This window comes from Arvicanthis niloticus, chromosome 2 (assembly GCF_011762505.2).
Source record: "Arvicanthis niloticus isolate mArvNil1 chromosome 2, mArvNil1.pat.X, whole genome shotgun sequence".
Classification (NCBI taxonomy): Eukaryota; Metazoa; Chordata; class Mammalia; order Rodentia; family Muridae; genus Arvicanthis; species Arvicanthis niloticus.
In genome coordinates this window covers 41552460-41574866 of record NC_047659.1, presented here as the reverse complement: position 1 = coordinate 41574866, position 22407 = coordinate 41552460, and the positions used below count along the sequence as shown (strand labels likewise).

Here is a 22407-nt window from a genome sequence, read left to right as displayed (position 1 = left end):
TAACTTTCTGCTTCAGGAGATAGCGCCTGTATGCTCGCTGGATGACAATAGCAGACACCTCCTCTTGTTTGCGTTTCAGAGTCGTGGTAATGGGCTCATAAGAGACCTTGGAGGGATTAGAAGCCATGAACCGCTCTTCCATCTGGATTCGAAGGGCATCCATCTCTCCGCTCTCACCCAGGACCCGCTTTGTAAAAGCAAATAAGATGTCCAGGCAGTGGATGCGGTCTCCACTCACCATGGGCAGGTCCATGGCAATGAGCTGGACTTTGTTTGGCTTTGCGATGAGGAGGGGAGGATCCAGGGCAGCCGCAAAGTCAGAGAGCTTGCAGAACTCTATGAACTGAGTGGCATCAGGGTCGAACTTCTCCCAGACCTCATAGAACATCTCAAAGTCGTCCTCACTCAGGGGCTCAGCACTTTCTTCAGTGGCAACGCTGAAGTTCTCCAGGATGACAGCGATGTACATGTTCACCACAACCAGGAAGGATATGATGATGTAGCTGACAAAAAAGAAAATCCCCACAGATGGATTTCCACAGTCCCCCTTCACCGAGCTTCCAGGGTGATCTTTTTCAGGGTCACAGTCGGGAGGACCACTATTTAGTATAGGAGCCAGCAGTCCATCCCAGCCCGCAGAGGTGGTGATTTGGAACAGGCATATCATGCTGTTGCCAAAGGTCTCAAAGTTGAACATGTCATCAATCCCAACTTCCCTCTTAACATAGGCAAAGTTGGACATCCCAAAGATGGCGTAGATGAACATGACTAGGAAAAGCAGGAGGCCGATGTTGAACAGGGCAGGAAGTGACATCATCAGAGCAAAGAGCAGTGTGCGGATTCCCTTGGCGCCTTTGATCAGGCGTAGGATTCGCCCAATCCTGGCCAGGCGGATGACTCGGAACAGGGTAGGGGACACGAAATACTTCTCTATCAGCTCAGCAAGGAACATTCCTGTGAAAAGATGATAGCCAATAGTGTAAATGACTGCAGTGAAGAAAAGTACTAATTTACGAACTGTACATGTAGGAATTACATAAATAGCAATACATATACATTTCTTAATAATTTTACCTAATATAATTATACAGAAATAAATATGGATATATGTCTATGGTTATGTATGTATATATGTATGTATTGTGTATATAAATAAACTGTGATATTTATTCACTAATATGACATCAGTAAATTTGGTGTTATACCATTGAAGTTTTTTAAATTTTTAATCAGTGTTTCTCAACCTGTGAGTAGCAAACCATTGGGAGTTGAACAACCCTTTCACAGGGGTCACGTAAGACCATCAGAAAACACAGGTATTTATATTGCAATTCATAAAAATAGAAAAATTAGTTATAAATTAACAAAAAAAATAATTTAATCATTAGGGACGTCACCATACATGAAGAACTGTATTAAAGGGTAGTGGCATTAGGAAAGTTGAGAACCACTGTTAGAAATTAAAATATCTTCTATCATAGAAAGACAAAGTATTAAAGGTCTAAAGATATCACAAAGCTTAAAATGGGTAACCACAGATATAAATTTATACCTCTAAAACAGTAGAGTAGGGCTATTGTTCATGTAAGAACTGTATGATGAAGCATGTAATTTTCAACTGTATATTCCAAATAAGAACTCATGAAGGCATTTCTTGCTTAGTTGAACACACGTGCAGCAGAACACACAAACATGGGAGGCAGATTCACTTGGAATTGACCTCCAAATCCTGCATTAATACCTCCATATATGAGCAAAACATCAGCTTTGTTTTTTGTTAAATAACATCTTCAGAGTCTTCATAATAAACACAGACCCAAGTGAACTTCCTTGCATAGTTTAAAACTACAACAGTACTTTATTCATTGGGAAATTAATAATTGGAGCAATGACCTAACTCACCCTAGGTAAGAACTGAGAAGCAGTGGAGAAAAGGAAGCCTCCTGCTATGTCTTCTTTACCCCCAAGTCTTTCTTTAACAATTAAAAAAATGTTTTAATTAACAAAACATCAAAAATGTGGGTATTTGTGAGCTATCAGGTGATGTTTCCATACAAGTATATATTGTCTGGTGTTCTAACATCCTTATCTTGAAACCTTCATTATTGTAGTGAAAAGATTCAAAATCCTTCCTTGACATTTTAAAGTATGCAGTGTATTACTGTAATCTTTAGTAATCCTACTGGGCAGCTGTGACCCAGAACTTCTTGCTTTTATGAAACTGTCACTCAGTTCCCACCTCTCCCTGTTTATACTCTCCAGGATCAGCTCACCTCCCAACCATTCTCACCTCCTAGGAGGTCAGGATTTTATATTCCCACAACTGTCTACCTCCTAAAACTCTGGCACAACTGTCTCTAATTCAAGTTCCAGGGGATCCAGTGACCTTTTCTGACCTCAGTGGGTCTTGTATGTGTGCACACAAGCAAGATACCCATACACATATTCTTTTAAAAGGAAACAAATTACATAATCTTCTCAGTGGATATACATGCTTATATTTGCAATATATTTGTTCAAATATAGAATAGCATTGTGCTCCAAAACTGTGGAACTTAATTAAAAATACCCTTTGCAAAAAATGCTTTCATCATGTAATCTGTTGAAAAAAAAAATGGTGCAAAATGACTTGCTGTAGTGAGCCGCTGTTTCAGTGGCTACACATTTGCATTTCCAAGATGGCCCTGGACAATTATCTGTGCAGTTGCTAGGCAAAAGGCATGCCAAGTCACTGCCAATCCCGAGGCATATTGGGTGGTGAGCGAACAGCCAATCAGAAGTGAATACGTCACTCTAGACTGTACTTAAGCGGGGACCCCTTCCTCAGCTCGCCCCTTCCGCGTCTCTCCGCGTTTCTCCACGTGGGTGATAAAGATTAAAAAGCCTCGTTTTGCAGTAACTACCTGATCTCTGCGTCTCGTGATTTCTCCGCGGATGCAAAGCTCGAGGGGGGGGCGCGTTAGAACTTGCCAAATGTGGAACTGTTATCACCTTTAATTTATGCAGAACACATTATCTGAAGACTGCAAAACCATGAGGTATGCCTGGATACATTTTTTCCCTCTCAATATCTATATTGTTTTTCCTCAAATAGGCCCAACCTAGTGACTGGGACCTCATTCAATGGTAGAGCATTTGTCTAACATATTCAGGGACCAGAGATTTCATCTGAGTATCAAGTAATTAATAATGATAGTAGTAATAGTAGCAATAGTGGTAGTAAGTAGTAGTAACAATAACAGCCAAACCTTCCTTTAAGTCCTATTATATTCACTCTTAGCATCTTATTTCATACCCTATTCATGGACAGTTAATATATATTGATGATAATGAATCAATTTTGGATTTCTGAATACAATGTCTACTTGTAAAAAGTAACATTGCAAATTATAGAGAGCTATCTGAACTCAAGGAAATCATGAAAGCTATGTGTATCATATGTATACAATTAGACATATACAGCCTATGTGTGTCATATGTATACAAATATACATGTACACACTCCAATTATCGAAGAGATCAAACTTAAGTACCATCTGAGTACTTTTGAGGGTTTATGTATTTGAATGTTAGTTGTTCATTCAAAGCTGTAGTTGTCTATATTATAGGAAGGCGGCAGAGTACAGGAGATAATCCAAATTATAGTTATTGGTTTTTAAATTGAGGCAAGATAGTGAAAAGGAAAAAAGGAACATAATTTTATGAACAGATGAAATGACAAACAAGAAAAACCAAAAGGAATGGACTATTATTCTTTATCTGAAAAATTGAAATGATTAAAAAAAAATCTCTAACACTTTTAATTATAGACTATTGGTATTAAATACTCTTAATTTATTTTTATCTTTTTGTTTGTTTTTTTGTTTTTTTTTTTTTGAGTAAGGGTCTCACTATGTCACTCCTGGAATTTCATATCTGCCTGAAGATCCCAAACACCGGAGTTACTCACAGTTGCCCACACACCGAGCACTAATAAGTTGTTGGGTAAAGCTTCCCTCCTTACCGACGATGGAGAGGATGACCACCACAAAATCGAAGATGTTCCATCCAATGGTGAAATAATAATAGCGGAGGGAGATGAGCTTCAGCACGCACTCGCCAGTGAACAGCACAATGAACACCAGGTTGATCCAGTACAGGATGTTGGTCATCTCCTGACTCTGGTCATCCGTTTCCACCATCATGGTCACCATGTTCAGACAGATGAGGATCATGATGCTGATGTCAAACACTTGTTTGGTTACAAAGTCAAAGACCATCCCTTGAAATTTGTTCTGGAAGAAACAACACAGGCAAGTGCACTCAGAAACTCTTTTTTTAAAAAGTTCTCATTCAATGTATCTGGTTTCAACTTAGTAACATAAAATTTTATATTCTGTGAAAATACACCATTCTTGTGTTATCTGTCATCAAATATAAGCAACTATTAAATTTGTTTCATGAAAACTATTTATGCTTTAAACTTTATAAATTGAAGGTTTAAAAAAATCTAAAGTTCCTCAGTTGAATTTGTTTCATGAATATTATTCACACTACAAACTTCATAAAAAGAATTTTGAGAACAGCTGATGGTCTCAACACCCCAAGCATCAGTACATGATTGTAACGAGCAGTCAGCAAGTATTTGCAGCTATAATTAATATTTTTATTTCATGTGCTGGGAGATGAACACTAAAACTATGTTTAAAGATTGAATAAATTCTTGCTCCAGATTTGCTCTTACTTTTTCCCAGCCTCATCCAACCGTATTCTCTCCTCAAAGCTTTATGTCTTCCATTATCAATTTTATAATAGACATAATTTAAATTATAGTTTGAGAAAAAGAATGTTAGTGGGAAAACTGATGAAATTCAATCAAGTTCTATATTTTGTGATATTCTATTAAGGTTTATTTCTTAGTATGATAACATTTTGTGGTTGGATAAGGTATAATCCTTTCACACAGGTGAATACATATGAAGATTACATAGGGTGAATCTCTTGCAAAAAAATCAATAAGTCATAGTTTACAACTTAGTCAGCTTTGTGTTAACTGATTTGAATCTCATTTCCCTTTTCTTTCTTTTTGATATAAAGTCTCAAGATGTAGCCCTACCTGGCTTGGAATTCATTGTATAGACCAACCTCAACTTAAATTTAGGGAGATCTGGGACTGGAACGATAGCTTAGCATTTATCTGCCTGTTTTTGCCTCCGGAGTCCTGAGATTCAATGCAGGTCCTGCCATGCCTGGCTTGAACATTATTTTCCATAATTTACTGGCCTTGTGTCTTGCTTGTGAAAGTACTCCCTCACTTGTAAATAGTTGTCATGAAGAGAAAGTGTTACAGTCCATTTTGCCTGTGTCTGTTTGGAAATGCTGACAGTACAGCTCAGGCCTTTGTGGAACTTCTTGAGTTCTATCTTAACCGGAATAACTAGTGCCTTGCTACCTACACATTAAAAGCTTGTCCTCCCAGAAGATGACACTTGCAGGCCTGTTCTCTCCACCTTAGTGTTCTGCCCTCTCCCCATTTCAAGGCTTCTTCAATTTCAACAGAAAATTTTGGACATCAAGTAGCAGCTACTGTGTTTGGCTCTTTTCTCTCAATACACCTTTGGCTGCCTAGGCTGAATTCCCACTCCTTGCTCCTACATAAGGTTTTTTTCTTCTCAGGCCTCTTCTCTGACTACTTCCAATCCCAGCTTCTTGACTTAGTCTCTATTCGCTGTAGTTAGTCTTTGTAAGCTTTCTGTATTCTCTTTATTGCTACCAACCTCGGAATAACACACAAATTCTATCCTATCGCTTAGCTTGCTCCTCTATTCCTATTTCTTCCATGAAATAAGTGCCACCCATTTTCTGGTGGACAACACTGCTTTGAGGTGCACCAGATCTGTGCCCTGAGGAGACTTTGTTCTTTCTCTTATCACAAGATTCAGGGCATTGCATTGCAGATGATGTCCCCTTATTTGCTTTGCTTTAATTTATTCTTTCATCTGGTTTAGAGGATCCCTGGGACAAAGCAGTGCCACATTTCTCAAGACACAGGCTCCAAGGGTTACTTAATCCTGACTCTCTTAGAAGCAGCAATTGGTCTTAATTTTCTTGTCAGCAGAACTAGACAAAGCTCCTTAATCTTGCTCATGTAACATCTTAATGCAATGCTTCAATATCCAATACTAATCCCGAGTCCCTGCCAATTTAAATCTTAGGTCACTGGATGTAATGAAAGAAACTGTATAGCCTTGACGGCTTGGCCTGCCACAGTACATGTTTTGTAAATTAATCTGAGTCCTAAGCATTAATTAGCAACTCTCCGTCCCTCTGCTCTGGGGACAATTCTAAACTCAGAGAAACTGACTATTCTTTTATCTAATATTCTTGCTTTTGGTTTTGTTTTTGTTGTTGTTGTTGTTGTTGTTAGGAGGTAGATATCAAAGTCAAATAGTGTAAAGAAATTCTTCAATAACTTTATTCATTTCACAATTTCTGGGTTCCCATACTCCTTCTTCATGTTACTCAACATCCCCTGAAGGGCTCAGTTCCTTTTCTTCTCTGATCTGAACTGTCCATTCTTGACTCACATCTTGTGCAACTTATTTTGTACTTAGCCACTCTCTCCTTTCCAGAATATCTTGTGCTGTGCTTCAAACTTAATCTCTCAACTTTAGAAACCCTAAAGGATAGAGATAACCTCTATAAAGGCTGACCCATTTAATTCCCTGCTCTACTGATAAGGCTTCTTCTTCCATCTCTACCCACATTTGGCTGCTCAGTGCTACAAATGGATGTCCATGGTTCTCACCCCAGGCATCCTACATTGCAACTCTAAGCCTCCCCGTTGTTATAGCGACAGTCCATCATTCCTGATCTTGACTTTTAGCTTCCATCTTAGATGAGCAGATCTCTTTTAATTTCACTTTGGCAATAGTCGCCAAATCCATTCACTTTCCCTCTGGTGTTGACTACCTATGACCTCTACATTAGCTCCAAACTTTGTCTGCAGGGCATACACCTCCATCTCTGTCCAACTTGTTGAGTGATCATCATAAAACCGAAAGGACTGGGCCACCTTGATGGTTTTTCTGGTGGTCTTAGGATAGAGATAACTTCTATAAAGGCTGACCCATTTAATTCCTTTTAAGTCAATAAAACCCAGATGGACCCACTGTCTGTACCCCATGAGACCTCCTTGTCGGGGCTTTCGCCTACATAAGGCTCGATCTCAACCCATGCTGCCTTTTGACCTTCTTCATTCTTCTTGGATCCTCAGGGATGAATCACTTCAAAAAAAATCTTTTCCTCATTAGTCAGCTCTCTCCCCCATTCCTCTGTCTCTCCCTCCTCGTCCCTCTCTCTCTCCCTCATCCATAGGTGAATGCTTCTATTCCTTCTGATGTGTGCTTATTTTGTTGATGTGATCATTTGACAATGTATTGATTAGGCCTTTGTTGTCTTTGCTTTAGCACTTGCTTCCAGTCCCAATACTCTGCTTTAACAATAATTTTCTTGATGCAACTCTGCCATTCCCCTAACAAGATTGTATTTATATTGTTTAATATTTTTATAGGATTTTTTTTTACATTTCAAATGTTATTCCCTTTCCTGGTTATCTCTCCACAAAATCCTTATCCCATACCTCCTCCCCCTGCTTCTATGAGAGTGCTCCCCCACCCACCCACCCACTCCCACCTCATGGCAGCTGGAGCCATGGGTTTCTTTTATGTGTACTCTTTGGCCGGTAGTTTAGTCCCTGGGAGCACTGGGGGGGGGGGTGTCTGATTAGTTGATATTGTTGTTCTTCCTATGGGGTTGCAAACCCCTTCAGCTCCTTCAGTCCTTCCCCTAACTCCTCCCTTGGGTTCCCCATGCTCAGTGTGATGGTTGGCTGCATCCACATCTGTTTTGGTCAGCCTCTGGCAGAGCCTCTCAGGAGACAGCTATATCAGGCTCCTGTCAGCAAGCACTTCTTGGCATTAAGCAATAATGTTTGGGTTTGGTGTCTGCATATGGGATGGATCCCCATGTGGGGCAGTCTCTGGATGGCCTTTCCTTCAGTCTCTGCTCTACACTTTGTCCCTGTATTTCCTTTAGACAGGTGCAATTCTGTGTTAAAATTTTGGAGATGGGTGGGTACCCCCATCTCTCAGCCAGGGGGGCCATGCCTAACCTCTGGATATGGTCTCTATAGGTTCTCCCTCCCCTTTGTTGGGTATTTCAGCTAATGCCATCCTTGTTGGGTCCTGGGAACCTCTTGCTTTCATGGCATCTGAAACTTTCTGGTGGCTACCTCAGTTCCCCATCCCCCATTGCTACACACCTCTGTTCAATTTCCTGACCTCTGTCCATCTCCCCGCCCCCCGTTTCCTCCTATACCTGATCCTGCTCCCCCTTTCTCCCTCTCAAGTCCCTCTCACCCTTTACCTCTGGTGATTATTTTGTTCCCCCTTTTGAGTAGGACTGAAGAATCCACACTTTGGTCTTAATTACAGCAAGTAAGTTTTAAATTTTGAATCTGCTACTTAGTAATTCAAATATACCACTCTTCCTAAATGCTTACTTCTAAGGATTTAGAGTATACATTTTCTCACATAGGGACTATCTTATACCCCTGTTTGCAACTACTCAGATTATATTATTTCTCAAACATTGGGTTCAGTTTTTCTTCTCTTGTCATGTCTAGTGTAGTGTCCCACAGTCTGTGTGCTACTGGCAGATTTGCATACTGAACGATTTGTCGAACCTAGTTATTTACTGTTGGCAATGGATTCATACAATCTTGGAGAATACTAATTGGTCTTAAACTCAGTACTGATTTGAAAGAGCACCGAGAATATAAAGAAATATCTGATGTATTTCAGAAATAATCAAAGAACTGAGGAGCTCTCCCAACTCTCCAGAAAGAAGTAGCAGTAATGGAAAAAAAAAAAAAAAGCGGACAACTGGGAGAGCCATGAAACTCATGGAAGACATAGATAGCATAGTCCCACTTCAGGACAGGGGAGCTGGAGAAAATAAAAAGATTAGCTGCATTTAAAAGCAGAAAAAGCTTGTGACTGTTTCATTAATAATTCCATTCAACCTGTTGAGCTGAATAGGCAGTGGGATTACCTGTGCCAGTCAAACCACAAGGCAGTAGAGGGCATCCATTGTGTCCACATGACATATGTAAATATTTTTAATATTGTCACTACATTGTAAGAATAACTTCAGTGTCACTAATTTTTTCTGATCTTCTGTCTGAGACGACAAAAAGCATTTATATTTGTTTTATGTGGTTTTATATGTAATATATTATATGTTAAATCATTTTGGCACATGTATATACATGGCATATATGTAGGCTATCAAGTCAGAGTATAAACATGCAAATTCATAAAAATGCCGCTTTCTGGAATTTTGGCTGAGGAAGGGACATATACCACCATGCTCAATGTTAAGAAAGAATTCTGTTCTTACAGCAGGACGAGGTATCGGTTTTTGCGGTTTCTTTGAGCCAAGCTTCTTCATTGCATTGTAGTATTTCTTCTGTTCTTCTGTCATAAAAATGTCTTGACCTCCAAAGTAAAGAAAGAAAAGCAAAATGTTGTTATAACCATGTTCTCCACTAGCTGTAAAGTCCACCTGAATGCTTGTTTGAAAGTCAACACTCCTGATGCTGTACTTCATATTGGCAAAGATTCACTCGGTCAACATGTTAGGTACATCAGAGCAGGCCCATCTACACACCAGAGGCTTTGAAGCATGATCTAAACTCTTAAAAATTCATTAAATCTCAAAAGAATCTCTGAAGTCTGCATAGTTTTTCTGAGTTTTGGAGCACGAAGGAAGTAGTGTGGTGAACTTTGCACACTCTTCCTAGCAATAATAAATATATTATTAAGTATATTATTAATATACTAGTTAAGTATATTAATAATATATATAAATAAGTATATTATTAATATTATTATATTAAGAAATCTGAATATACTTATCTTCTTTTTCTGTTGGTTGAAGTTATCTATGATGACACCAATGAACAAGTTCAGTGTGAAGAAGGAGCCGAAAATAATAAAGATGACAAAGTAAAGGTACATGTATAGATTGTCTTCGTATTTGGGTTGGAGTTCTACCTAAAATATGAAGAAAGATAAATAGTTTCATGAGAAGTACATCACAGAATCTCTAAACATGAAACAAACAGACAAATGTCAAACAGATTTTTGGAATTCCCAGGTCTAACGGGGCTGTTGAATCCTGCAAGACTATTGACTGACTTGAGAAAATAAAATACTTTCAAACAACAATGAAAATAATTATAATAGTCTCACCAAATAAACCCCTACATTGTAAATGTTCTTTTCCGTAGTAAGCAAAGATCGCAACACACCATGCAATTAGGGTCACTTCTTCTCATGGTGGCAAAGTCAGAGTCTCATTCAAATAGTTATTTACTTTCTCTCCCTCGTCCTCATACCTGTGAAATGGAGACGCTCAAACCCGTAGCCTTCAGATTAACTCGTGAAAGTCAAATATGCTAATATGAGTAAAAGTGTATAAGGTTTAACCGTACACACTTCCTACGTAGCCTAGAAAACACATTGTGTGTGTGTACACTGACTAGGTTGGTAGGCTCTGTCCTCCCTCATAGTGGGCATACTGAGCCACTCTCTCCAGCAGCTGCTGTTTGTATTACAATGATCCTCTCTCTCTCTTGTCCAGAGCTTGGAGGAAAATCACTGATGATGAAAGATTTGGCTGTAATCAAAAGTTCAAGCCTCACAGGACACTTCTAACTCAGCTAATCAATCATGGGTGAGAAAGAATGCAAACTGCAGCTTGTCCTGTCATGACATCAATTCTGAGTGCCATGACCAACTTTTTTTTTAATGAAATATGATAAAAATAAACAACAAAATGATCATAAAACTGAGTATTGTTTATTTGATGATCATTTGACTTCTCTGTGTATATGTATATATGTGTCACAATGTAAAATAATACTTTCAAACCTTTTAAAATTAAAGACAACACACTAGAGTAAATTGTCTAACATTAAAATCTTGAGTGAATTACTTTTTTATAAGAAAAATCACACAACCCAGGTACTTCAGAAATTCTGGTGTGTTTATTCTTCTGCAACCTAGAGATCACCATCACTGGCAACATTAGCCTTGTCTTATTGTAATTATTCATTCTCCATGTTTTACAGTTTGTGTCTAGAGTTGGTGGATTCCTGACAGTAAATTATTTTGTACTGATTTTGAGTTGACAAACAAATTTGTGGGGTGTGTGCAGTTTCTTTGTTTTAATGTGTCCACATTTATGTCTACCACTATATAATATTTATTGGTTGCATTTTTTTCAGTTAATTCAAGATCTTGTCACTTCAAAATCTTTTGTACTTAAATCGACTATCCTATAAAGTTGTACATGAGTATAAAAGCAAATAGCAAATAATATCTTGGACTTTATTAAATAATGTGATAATACCCACTATTTTATTTGTCAGTGGTAGTAGTGGTGGTGGTAATGTATGTGTGTATGTGAGTGTGCATGTGTACATGCGTGTGTGTGTGTGTGTGCGCGCGCGCATGTACATATCAGAAGACAACTTTTAGGAGTCAGTTCTCCCATTCAAATATGTGGGTAGTGGGAATTGAACTCAAACCATCAGGCTTGGCTGCAAGCACCTTTAACCACTGAGCCATCTTGGTGGCTCCCAAATACATTATAAAGAATACATACTCATATTTTTCTTTACTACCAGCATGAAATAGAGTCTTTATTGTTTTTATTTTTGGCAACACTTGAAATTATCAAACTTTAGTAGTGTCAGTCACGTTTTGATTTGAATTTGTATGTTCATGATGACTAATGAAAGTAAAAGCCAGCACAACCTTTAACCCCATCCATCACCCAGGAGGCAGAGGCAGGTGCATTTCTGAGTCAAGACCAGCTTGATCTACATAGAAAATTCCTGGTCAGCCAATGCTCCATAGAGAAACCTTGACTCAAACAAGTAAACTACATTAAATAAAAATGAACATTAAAAAAAAAAAGAGCCAGAAACTCTTTCTCATAATTTCAGTGGTCTACTGGTTTTTCTCTTCTACAATGTTTGCATGTGAGGTACACAATTTTTGCTAGGTTTCTAAGGAAGAGAAGCAAAGTAAGCTGTGGGCCATGTTGGTTGTTAAAATAAAGAGAGAAATAGCTTTGAGTAAACTAATCCAAGAGGTAGAGAGAGAGAGAGATCCTGCAGAAACCATTGTAACACAGTTTCAAGTCAGAGTTCTAGAATGTTCCATCATTGAATATGTTGAACATCTTTGCTTTCAGTAATGAATTCAGGTAGTAGCAAGCATATAAGGCTATTATGCAAATTAAAGGAGATAATATGAGGTAACCCTTGGTATCCTGATTCAGAAAACACATACAGCTGAAGTTGCTGATGTCATGCGGGGCTTTTTAGCATCTTCTGCCTCTGCTGGTCTTCTATCATATTCTTTCTTTTTATGAGGTTGAAAGAAGAATTCAGAGATTTTTAATATGGAGAGATAATTGCCAGTACAGGGAAATGTCAATTTGAGAGTAATCTGGAGGCTCTAAAAAACCAGAAACAATTCCAAAGTGTGTAGTGAGCCGCTGTGGCTGCACACGTGCGTTTTTCCAACATGGCGCTGGCCACATGTTTCCCCAGCAATAAACAATCATTCTGCGCAGCTGCTAGGCAGAAAGAGCGCCAAACCACTGGCCTATCCCGAGGCGTAATACTGGGTAGTGAGCAAGCAGCCATTCAGAAGTGAATACGTCACTCTAGGGTGTATTTAAGGGACCCTCTTCCGGTTTCTTGGGTCTTTCCGCTTTATCGTGTGCAGTAGTAAAAAGTTCCTCGTGGCAGTAAACCCGTATCGCCTCCTGTCCTTATTCGCGGGCGAAAAGGGATTTTGGGGGCGCGCGTTACATCTGGTGCCGATTAACCCGGGAAATTTTAAGGCGCTGCGGGAGACCACCCAAGCTTGGGGACGGGTTACAAACTGCGGAACGTGAGGTGCATCCTGGAAGGTATGCTTGGCGTGGAGACCTTTGTTGCGACCGAATTTTCATTCACTGCCGCTGCTGTAGTAGCTGGCCTTGTGTGGTTTTCGTTGGCAGTCTATTTTTGTTGTGAGGAACTAGCTCGAGGCACAGCTAATAGGGCGAGTGGAGAGGTTTCAAAAAAGGTCTGCTCTAAGCTATCAGAACCAGGATGTGGCAACAGGTGCTCAGCCATAGGGTTGGGAAAAGAGAAACAGACGAAGAAGTCTGGAGAGAGACTGGCCAGAGAGTTTGGTTATAGGAAAGAATGTTCAGGAGGGATACAGGCCACTGCAGGGCCTGTTAAAGCTAGGAAACCTTCACCGCCTGGTGAAGAGAAGCGGGAACCCCCGCACCCAATTAAGGAGCCTGCTTCCATACACCTTAGCAGCTCCGAGGAAGATCTAACACAAGGAGAGGAAGAGGGCCTGGGGCAGGAACCAGCGGCCTGTACTAAGGCTGGCGGTTCCAAAGTAAGACTAAGAAAGCCTTTGAATTCCTCAGCCCTACTCTTGCCTCCAACTTACGATTCGGGCGGAGGCCCTAACTCATTCCTCAGCCCGGCGGATCAGAGGCAGCTACAGCTTGCATTTCCGGTCTTTGAAGCGGCAGAAGGCGCCCGCGTTTATGCTCCCGTAGATTATAGACAGGTCAAAGAATTAGCGGAAGCAGTGCGCGCATATGGAATTGGAGCTAACTTTACTGTAGCCCAAGTAGAGAGGTTAGCTACAGCCGCCATGACTCCAGGAGATGCCTTAGTATAAGAGAAACTAAGAGAAATCCTTAGTTCTGCTTTTTTTGTTTATTGTCCTGTCCTTGGTGCACCAATGTCCACGTGTGTCTCATTGTATTTTCTGTCCACGTGTCTCGTATGAATGATTGGTCGTCTATGTTTCATGTTCTATGTTTAATGTTTAAAAGATTGTTAAAATTGCTTGATTCAACACTTGGTCTAGTCTAACTTGGTTTTCAAAGGCAGTTTTAATATGCAGAGCAGTGGCTAAAGAGTTGAGCTCAGCTGGAAAGGCTGCCTTTTCTAGGGACCAACATGTTTTTGGATTAAATAAGGAAGTTAAGAGTTTGTCCTAGAAAAATCAAAGTGACAAGGTGCTTTTATCTTAAAATTACAGCTAGAGAAATTTTGTTTGGTTTAAATATATAAGATGTGTTGTCATTTCATTTTTGCTTCCAACTGATTTTTAGAAATTATTGGCCTAAAGTTATTGGATATGATAAAAAGGTTTACAACCTTGATAAAAAAGGCTGGCTTAAGATTGGTGACTCAGGGTTGGAGTCATTCAAAAACCAGGTGTGTAAAGATAAGATTTAAGAACAGTGTCTCTTTGGTGAGATATTTAAAGCTGCACTATCGTGCATCTACATATAAGAACTGGCAGCAAAACTTTATAGCATAAAGGTAATTTACTTGATGTTGATTTTAAAGAAAATAAATTGCTTACATCGTTAAAGATTGGTTTTGTTTTTCAAAAATATGGTTATACTCTAACATTAAAAAAGAGGCTTAAAAACATAGTTAAACTGCCAATATTCCATTGGCTACAGTTGATAATTCAACCGAGAGTTTGAAAATTTTTGATTTGCCTATGTTTATAGAAAAAGATACAACACGTGTCTTTTAAAATTTAAAGTTTAAATTTAAAGTTAAAAAAAAAAATGTGCAGTTCAGGCCTCAGAGAACAGGCGGGAGATTAAAAATATTTACATTTGAATTAAGACAATGCAGACTGAGCTCTACAGCTCAGGAGCCGCTCCCAGATGGAATGGTAGTTTATACGGATGGGTCAAAAACAGGAATAGGTGCCTATGTGGTTAATGATAAAGTTACATCCAAACAATATCATGAAACCTCACCTCAAATGGTGGAATGCTTAGTGGTGTCAGAGGTTCTGGAAATATTTCCAGGTCCCTTAAATATTGTTTCAGATTCCTTCTATGTGGTTAATGCAGTAAAAGCATTGGAAGTTGCTGGGTTAATTAAGACATCTAGCAGACTTGTAGAAGTTTTTCAAAAGATTCAGCTTACCCTGGCTAAGCGTAGATCCCCGGTCTTTATAACTCATATTAGGGCTCACTCAGGCTTACCGGGACCTATGTCCCGTGGCAATGACCTGGCAGATCGAGCCACAAGGTTAATTGCAATTGCCCTTTCGCCAAAGTTAGATTTGGCTAAAGCTTTTCACAAAAGGTTTCATGTGACAGCTGAGACATTAAGATGTCGATTTAACATCTCTAGAAGGGAGGCCAGAGATATTGTTACTCAATGCCAAAACTGCTGTCATTTCCTACCTGTTCCCCATACAGGAGTTAACCCTCGGGGAATCAGGCCCTTACAAATCTGGCAAATGGATGTTACCCACATCCCATCCTTTGGTAAATTACAATATTTGCATGTTTCTATTGATACTTGTTCTGGAGTTATATTTGCCTCTCCTTTGACCGGAGAAAAGGCGGCCCATGTTATTCAACATTGCCTCGAAGCTTGGAGTGCTTGGGGAAAGCCTAAAATCCTTAAAACGGACAATGGGCCAGCCTACACTTCTCAAAAATTTAAACAATTTTGTCGCCGTATGGAAGTGACACACCTGACGGGTCTTCCTTATAACCCCCAGGGACAGGGCATCATTGAGCGTGCTCACCGCACCCTTAAAACTTATTTGATAAAACAAAAGGGAGAAGTTGAGGAAGCTCTGCCCACGGTGCCACGAGCTACTATTTCTCTGGCACTTTTTACCCTCAACTTTCTGAATTTGGACAGTCAGGGCAATACAGCGGCTGATCGACATTGCCTGGAACCAACTAGGCCAAAAGAAATGGTAAAATGGAAAGATGTTTTGACTGGTCTATGGAAAGGCCCGGATCCTATTTTAATAAGATCCCGGGGAGCGGTCTGTGTGTTTCCACAGGGGGAAGACAATCCATTTTGGCTGCCAGAGCGACTGACGCGGCGACTCGAGGTTCCTGAAAAAGACCCCCCCGAAGGATTCATCTGCAGACGCTCTCAGCTCCCATTTGGACTCTCCAAAATCGGGTTCCTAGTATATACAGTAAATTTAGATGGTTAACCTATCTGCTTCTCAAAAACCTATGCCCTTGCCTTCTTAAAAGGCGTTGCTGCTGCTAACTTGTACCAATGTAACTCGCTTTATATTACAGTGCTGGTCTGCTTTTCTATAAGCAGGTCTAATAGCCAGTTTACCACTCTGATCCCTATCCCCGTTCAGACGTCTGAGACCTTGATTTTATCCTGACAAGAAAGGAGATTCTAATATAACTGCAGCCCTTATCGCTGCTATTACCATCCCTACAAATTGCAGCTGTAACAGCTGACTCAGACATGGTTAATCAAATCACAGCAGCTACTGTTGCTAATCAAATTTCAGAAAAAACCTCTGAGGCTTTTGACCCTCCCACAGAAAGTGGATGTGTTGGTCAATCAGAGAGTTTATTCGCTCCAAGCACACTTGATACAGCTCGCAGATATGGCTCAAATGAGCTGTGTCTCAATGACCCCATATCCAGGTATTTCACCTCTGAGATTTGTGAATGATACATTTATTTAAAGCCATAATCTTTCTGCTTACTTAAAAGGAAAGTGGAATGGGAAGTTGGACCAGATACAGCCGTGATTACAAGCTCGGATTTCCAGCGGATGAAACCTGCTGCCCGTGGAGATTTTACTTCTTAAAAATAAATTTCTTCTGCCTTTTCTTTCCTTCTTTCTTTCTTTCCAAAGAGCCGGAATAGGCCTGCGTGATACACTTCTAGGATGTGAACTAGTATTCATAGATGGATGGTTTGTAAGCTCAAGCCCAGCAAAAACGTGACAAGGTAGCTCTAAGCCTAAGCACGCGCAGCCTTGGGGCAAGCATCCTCCCTGAAATTTGATGATCTAGGCTAGAAATAGCCTATGACAGAGACATTCTCAGTCTATGCACCCCAAGAGCTCGGCTCATTTGCACTGGGTAGATGAGAAGTCTTGTCCAGTCAGCTCTTGCCTAAATAATTGTGATACCAGATAATAGGTTGACAGCCCTTGCACTCCTGGGAGCTATATATATACTCCATTGCACAGGGATGGGTGTCAATTCTCTTTATATTTCCTTAGCCCATGCACCCAGAGGACTCGTTTCCATGGCACCTGGAAGGGTAAGGAAAAAATCTTCGGGCTATAAGCTCTTGATCGCTTACTCCCCCCCAAGATGGAGTTTGCTTGATCGGGTTTGAGTTCGAATCTTATTTGGTACTACATTTAATAGGCAAAAGGCTGTTTCATATTAATAATTTAAACAGGGAGAGATGTAGTGAGCCGCTGTGGCTGCACACGTGCGTTTTTCCAACATGGCGTTGGCCACATGTTTCCCCAGCAATAAACAATCATTCTGCGCAGCTGCTAGGCAGAAAGAGCGCCAAACCACTGGCCTATCCCGAGGCGTAATACTGGGTAGTGAGCAAGCAGCCATTCAGAAGTGAATACGTCACTCTAGGGTGTATTTAAGGGACCCTCTTCCGGTTTCTTGGGTCTTTCCGCTTTATCGTGTGCAGTAGTAAAAAGTTCCTCGTGGCAGTAAACCCGTATCGCCTCCTGTCCTTATTCACGGGCGAAAAGGGATTTTGGGGGCGCGCGTTACAAAAGTGCCACTTTCTTTGGGTCAATTGTATGAAATTAATAAAAATCAAAGCAAAAATCTCCTGTGTTCCTAAGGTAGATTCTGCAAGTCCCTGCCTTCTCTCACACACTTCCCCTCCTGTTCAGAGACACTATTAAGTTATGGCTTCTTTGTTTTGTTTCCTGTGTTCCCCACTGTTAGTCATCATTAGTCATATCAGTCCTCACCGAAGATCAAAATGCTGGAGAAAACTTAAGGATAGATCAAGAAAATCGCCCTGAGGATTCCTCTTCACAGAAACTAAATATCTCATTTTGAAAGTACATTTCATAAAAATTTAAGCACCAAGGCCCAAGCTTACAAGAAAAGACCAAAAAGAAGAGGAAAAAAAATCACAATCAGGAGTTGGAGAGAAGCCCAGTTGTCAGGCATTTATTGCAGGGCCAGAGAGATAACTCAGTGGTTAAGAACATTGGCTCCTTTTCCAGAGGTCCCAAGTTCCAATCCCAGTGACCACATGATAGCTTATAACCATTTATAATGAGATCTGATGCCCTCTTCTGACATGCAGATAGAATACTCATATATATATATATATATATATATGTGTGTGTGTGTGTATGTATATATATGTGTGTATGTATATGTATGTATATGTATATGTATACATACATACACACACACACACATATATATATATATACACACATGATATATATATATATATATATATATATATATATATATATATATATATATATCAGATAAATCTTTTAACAAAAAGAATATTTACTGCTTTTTCAGTGGACCAGTGCTCAATTCTCAGCACTCACATGGTAGCTCACAACAGTCTTTAACTCCAGTTCTAGGAGATCTGAAGCCCTCTTCTGGCCTTTTGGGCACCAGGAACACATAAGACACACAGACATACAGGGCAAAACCACCCACATCTATGAAATAAGTCTTCAAAGAACGTATAGTGAGTCAAGAAAACCTTTCTAATTAAAAACTGAAAACATTGGCCAGCTTCAATTTTTTGACTACTAGTTAGTTTAAAGAAGGTTCCTATGAAACCTTTTCACATGATAAGGAATCTTAACTCTAACTGAAGAATGGAATCCCCAACAAAAAATTTTTGAAAGAAATAATGTAACAAAAATACTTTAGTTAAAATAGTTGTGTTCTATACATTGATCTATAGTTATGTGTGTGTGTTTTGGGCCATCAACAATTTACAATAATATGGATATACTCATTGATATGTTAGCCATTTTCCCTAAGTAGACTTACATTTCTTGAGTCAACAGCTGCATACATGATATCCATCCATCCTTTAAATGTGGCCTGTAAAACAGTCAACATATTTACTTCTCCTCTCTATTACAGTTTAGAAAATAAATTATCAGAGTAAAAGTAGAAACAAGGGAACAAAAACCCTGGGAGAGCATTCTGGATATTTCCACCACAAAGAAATAACAAATGTTTGAGGACATAGATAAGCTCCCTCTAGATGCACATTACAGTGTATACATGTATCAGCACTCCATATCTCCCCTCAAGTAAAACAATTAAGACATGTGTAAGCAGTTAACCAAGATTTATTCAAGTACATTTGTGTAGCATGGTTTGTGGTTATCATGTAGACATGTTTGGTAATAGATGCATTATTCACTCCTATATTTTATAAAATCTTCTTTTGTATCATATTTAACATCCATAATGAAATCCTGATCTACCATCATAATATATGATCATAAATGTCACATCAGTGGCCTTTGACACAGTTACAAGTATAAGAATGATTATTATAATGAAGCTAGGAAAACATTTCAGGAACGGAGTGTCAGCACGAGACAAGGTTGAGTATTATTCTATGTGTGCATATAATACATTTTCACCCACTGATAGACTGATATCATGGATAATGATTGTAAATGATATTGCAATTAGAATTGGTGTATTTCCACATGCAATGTGAAATCAGTATGTGAAAGAGAAAGGAGTGTCATATGGTAGTTATGTAATAATTTTTTGAGGGAGCTCTTCAGTGGCTTACTAATTAACATTTCCACAAACAGTGTGTAAGAGTTGCTGGAAATTTGTTATCTTTTTTTTCTCTTTGATAATAGTCATTCTACCAGCTATGAGGCAGCATCTCATCTCAGAGAAAGACAACTTAGTCACATCACAAGCAATAGTAAGGTGGTCACTTACTACTTGAAGCAGAGAAAGATACCCAAGTCCCACATTATCGAAGTTGACTTTCACATTCTTCCACCTGGCCGTCTGATTGCTCTCTATGAGAGCTTGGCATTCACTGTAGTTGTTGACCACGCTCACATCAAACATTTCCCCGGTGGTGTAGTTGATGCAATGATAGAACTTGCCAGCAAAGAGATTCACTCCCATGATACTGAATATTAGCCAAAAGATCAGGCAGACCAGAAGGACGTTCATGATGGATGGGATGGCGCCTAGGAGAGCGTTTACAACAACCTGACACAGGAGGAGAAGGAAAAAAAAAACCCATGTAAAGATAAGTATTTATGTTCACTTACTTTCAAATATTATTAGAAAACAATGATTTCTGTTTGAGAAATGGTTCAGCTGTGGTGAGCACTGTTGCTCTTCTAGAGGACCTAGGCTGGTTTCCAGCACCCATGTAAAGTGGCAAACATTCTCCTGTATCTCCAGTTTAGGGGATCTAACACCCTTTCTTGCCTCTGAGGCTGTCTGAGTATAGGTGCTGCACATACATATACTCGGGCATACAAACATACATAGAACATAAACAAATCCATCTTGAGAAAGAAAGGAGAAATTAATGGTCAGAAGAGATAGCTTAATGAGTGACAGTATTTCCTGCTCAAGAGGATCTAGGTTTGCTTCTGAGCATCCACATGGAGGTTCAGAACTATCTATCACTCCAGTTACAGAGACACTAACACCCTGCTCTAGCTTCTGAGTCCAACTCCACATACATGTAGTGTACATACATGTAAGCAGGCAAATATACACACACATCATATAAAATGCAGATGTTTCCATAACAAAAATAATAGTCAAACTATAAAAAAATACAAGTATCCTCAAAGTTCAACATTGGGTAGAAATATTCACCACCTTAACCTCAGAATCTTTTGTTTGTTTGTTTGGATTTTGGGACAGGGTTTCTCTATATGGCCCTGGATGTGTTGGATCTCACTCTGTAGAGCAGGCTGGGCCTCAAATACAGAGGTCTACTTGCCTCTGCCTCCCAAGTGCTGGGATTAAAGGTGTGTGTCACCACAACGCAGCACAGACATTTTAAATTCTAAAATTCAGAAGAATTATGAAATGAATTTTACACTATTGGGCATTTTCTTGGGGTGTTAATGCATATATATTAACACATTTTCCACAAGGAATAGAGATGATTAAAATCAACAAATGAATAAGACCATAAGTAGTGTCATGTATTTACGAGATCATCATTTGAACAATACCAAGTTCAAAGTTGGAAAGCATACAATATCAAACTGAGAACAAGAGTATTAGAGGGTGTGGCATGGCAGAGCACATGCCTGTCACACAGGAGGCCTGGGGTTTGGTCCCGCGGTGGGGAGAGATGGGGGGAGGGAGAGAAATTGGAACTATGTGAAGGATAAATTTGACAGAGTAATTGTGAAACACACTCTAGTAAAACACCCTTTTAAAAAATAAAGAGAAAAAAACATCAACAACCCAACAGCTAACCAACCATTTCTTCCTAAGCAATTGTATTTAGAAAAAAGATACCCAAACATGCTTACACACTAACACGGAACATTAATCTGTGCTTGTGGTTGTAACACACCAATAAAGTCTAAGTAAATTTTTATTTTCATTTTTCTTTTTGTCTTGATTTGTAAAGAGTTTTTGAGACAGGGTTCCACTTTGTGGCTCAGCCTGGCCAGGAACAGGCTATGTAGGCTGGCTACCCCATCTCATTGCCCTAAGTTTCTGAGTGCTAGGACCAGAGGAAAATGTTTTAAGTATCTCAAAAAGCATCCATTTCTGCAAAGTACAAGGCTTTTTTTTTTTTGTACTCAATACCATGGAAACAATGGAGACAAGGTCTGATCATTTTCTAGGTGGTGATGATATGTGTTCTTGGGCTTTTGTCCCAGGGGATGCCAAATGTCAGCACGAATTCCTCTCCGTCCTTTGTACTACCTTTCTAAGGGAGTATTAGATTTCCACAGCTGACCTACTTTTTAGACATCTCTATTTGTGCTTAAAAACTACAGTGAAGCGAAGACATGATGAGTCATGATTGGGTAGTTTTAAATCATATCAAGTAAGATGGCCTGCAGATTTGGAAATAGAGGGGAGATAAGTAATCTTAATTCCTGTCAGCAACCTATGAGATATGATCAAGAATTCAATAATGAAAATGAAGGAAATTATGAGCATTAGGCATCGTTTTCCGTGAATCAATGATGGACCCTGGATATGTATTATTGATTGGTTTGTTTGTTATATGAGCATAAAGATGCAAACTCCATATGGATTTGGCCTTTCTACTCTAGAAAGTTTCAGGTTGTTCTTAATTATACTTCCAGCAAATTCTAAGATGACTGGTCTTACCCTCATTCCTTCAAATCGGGATAAGGCCCGCAGAGGCCTCAGAGCTCTTAATGTCCGGAGGGATTTGATGGCACCGAGTTCTGAATAGCCCAAGGCATTTGCAGTTAAGCTAACCAGTGAGACCTAT

General features: G+C 39.5%; 1 protein-coding gene across 4 annotated transcripts in view; it reads right to left on the bottom strand.

Moving 5' to 3' along the window:
- The window catches only part of LOC117703068 (sodium channel protein type 2 subunit alpha-like), a 130702-nt gene that overhangs the window by 2815 nt on the left and 105480 nt on the right, over positions 1–22407 (bottom strand). For all 4 annotated transcript variants that reach the window (XM_076928833.1, XM_076928836.1, XM_076928834.1 and 1 more), the window contains exons 21-27: positions 22281–22403; positions 19887–20168; positions 18963–19016; positions 9960–10097; positions 9442–9546; positions 4004–4274; positions 1–954 (exon numbers count right to left, since the gene is read on the bottom strand). The exon at positions 1–954 is cut by the window's left edge and continues 2815 nt beyond it. In XM_076928833.1, the coding sequence (XP_076784948.1) occupies positions 1–954; positions 4004–4274; positions 9442–9546; positions 9960–10097; positions 18963–19016; positions 19887–20168; positions 22281–22403 (1927 nt within the window). The remainder of the gene's footprint in view (positions 955–4003; positions 4275–9441; positions 9547–9959; positions 10098–18962; positions 19017–19886; positions 20169–22280; positions 22404–22407) is intronic.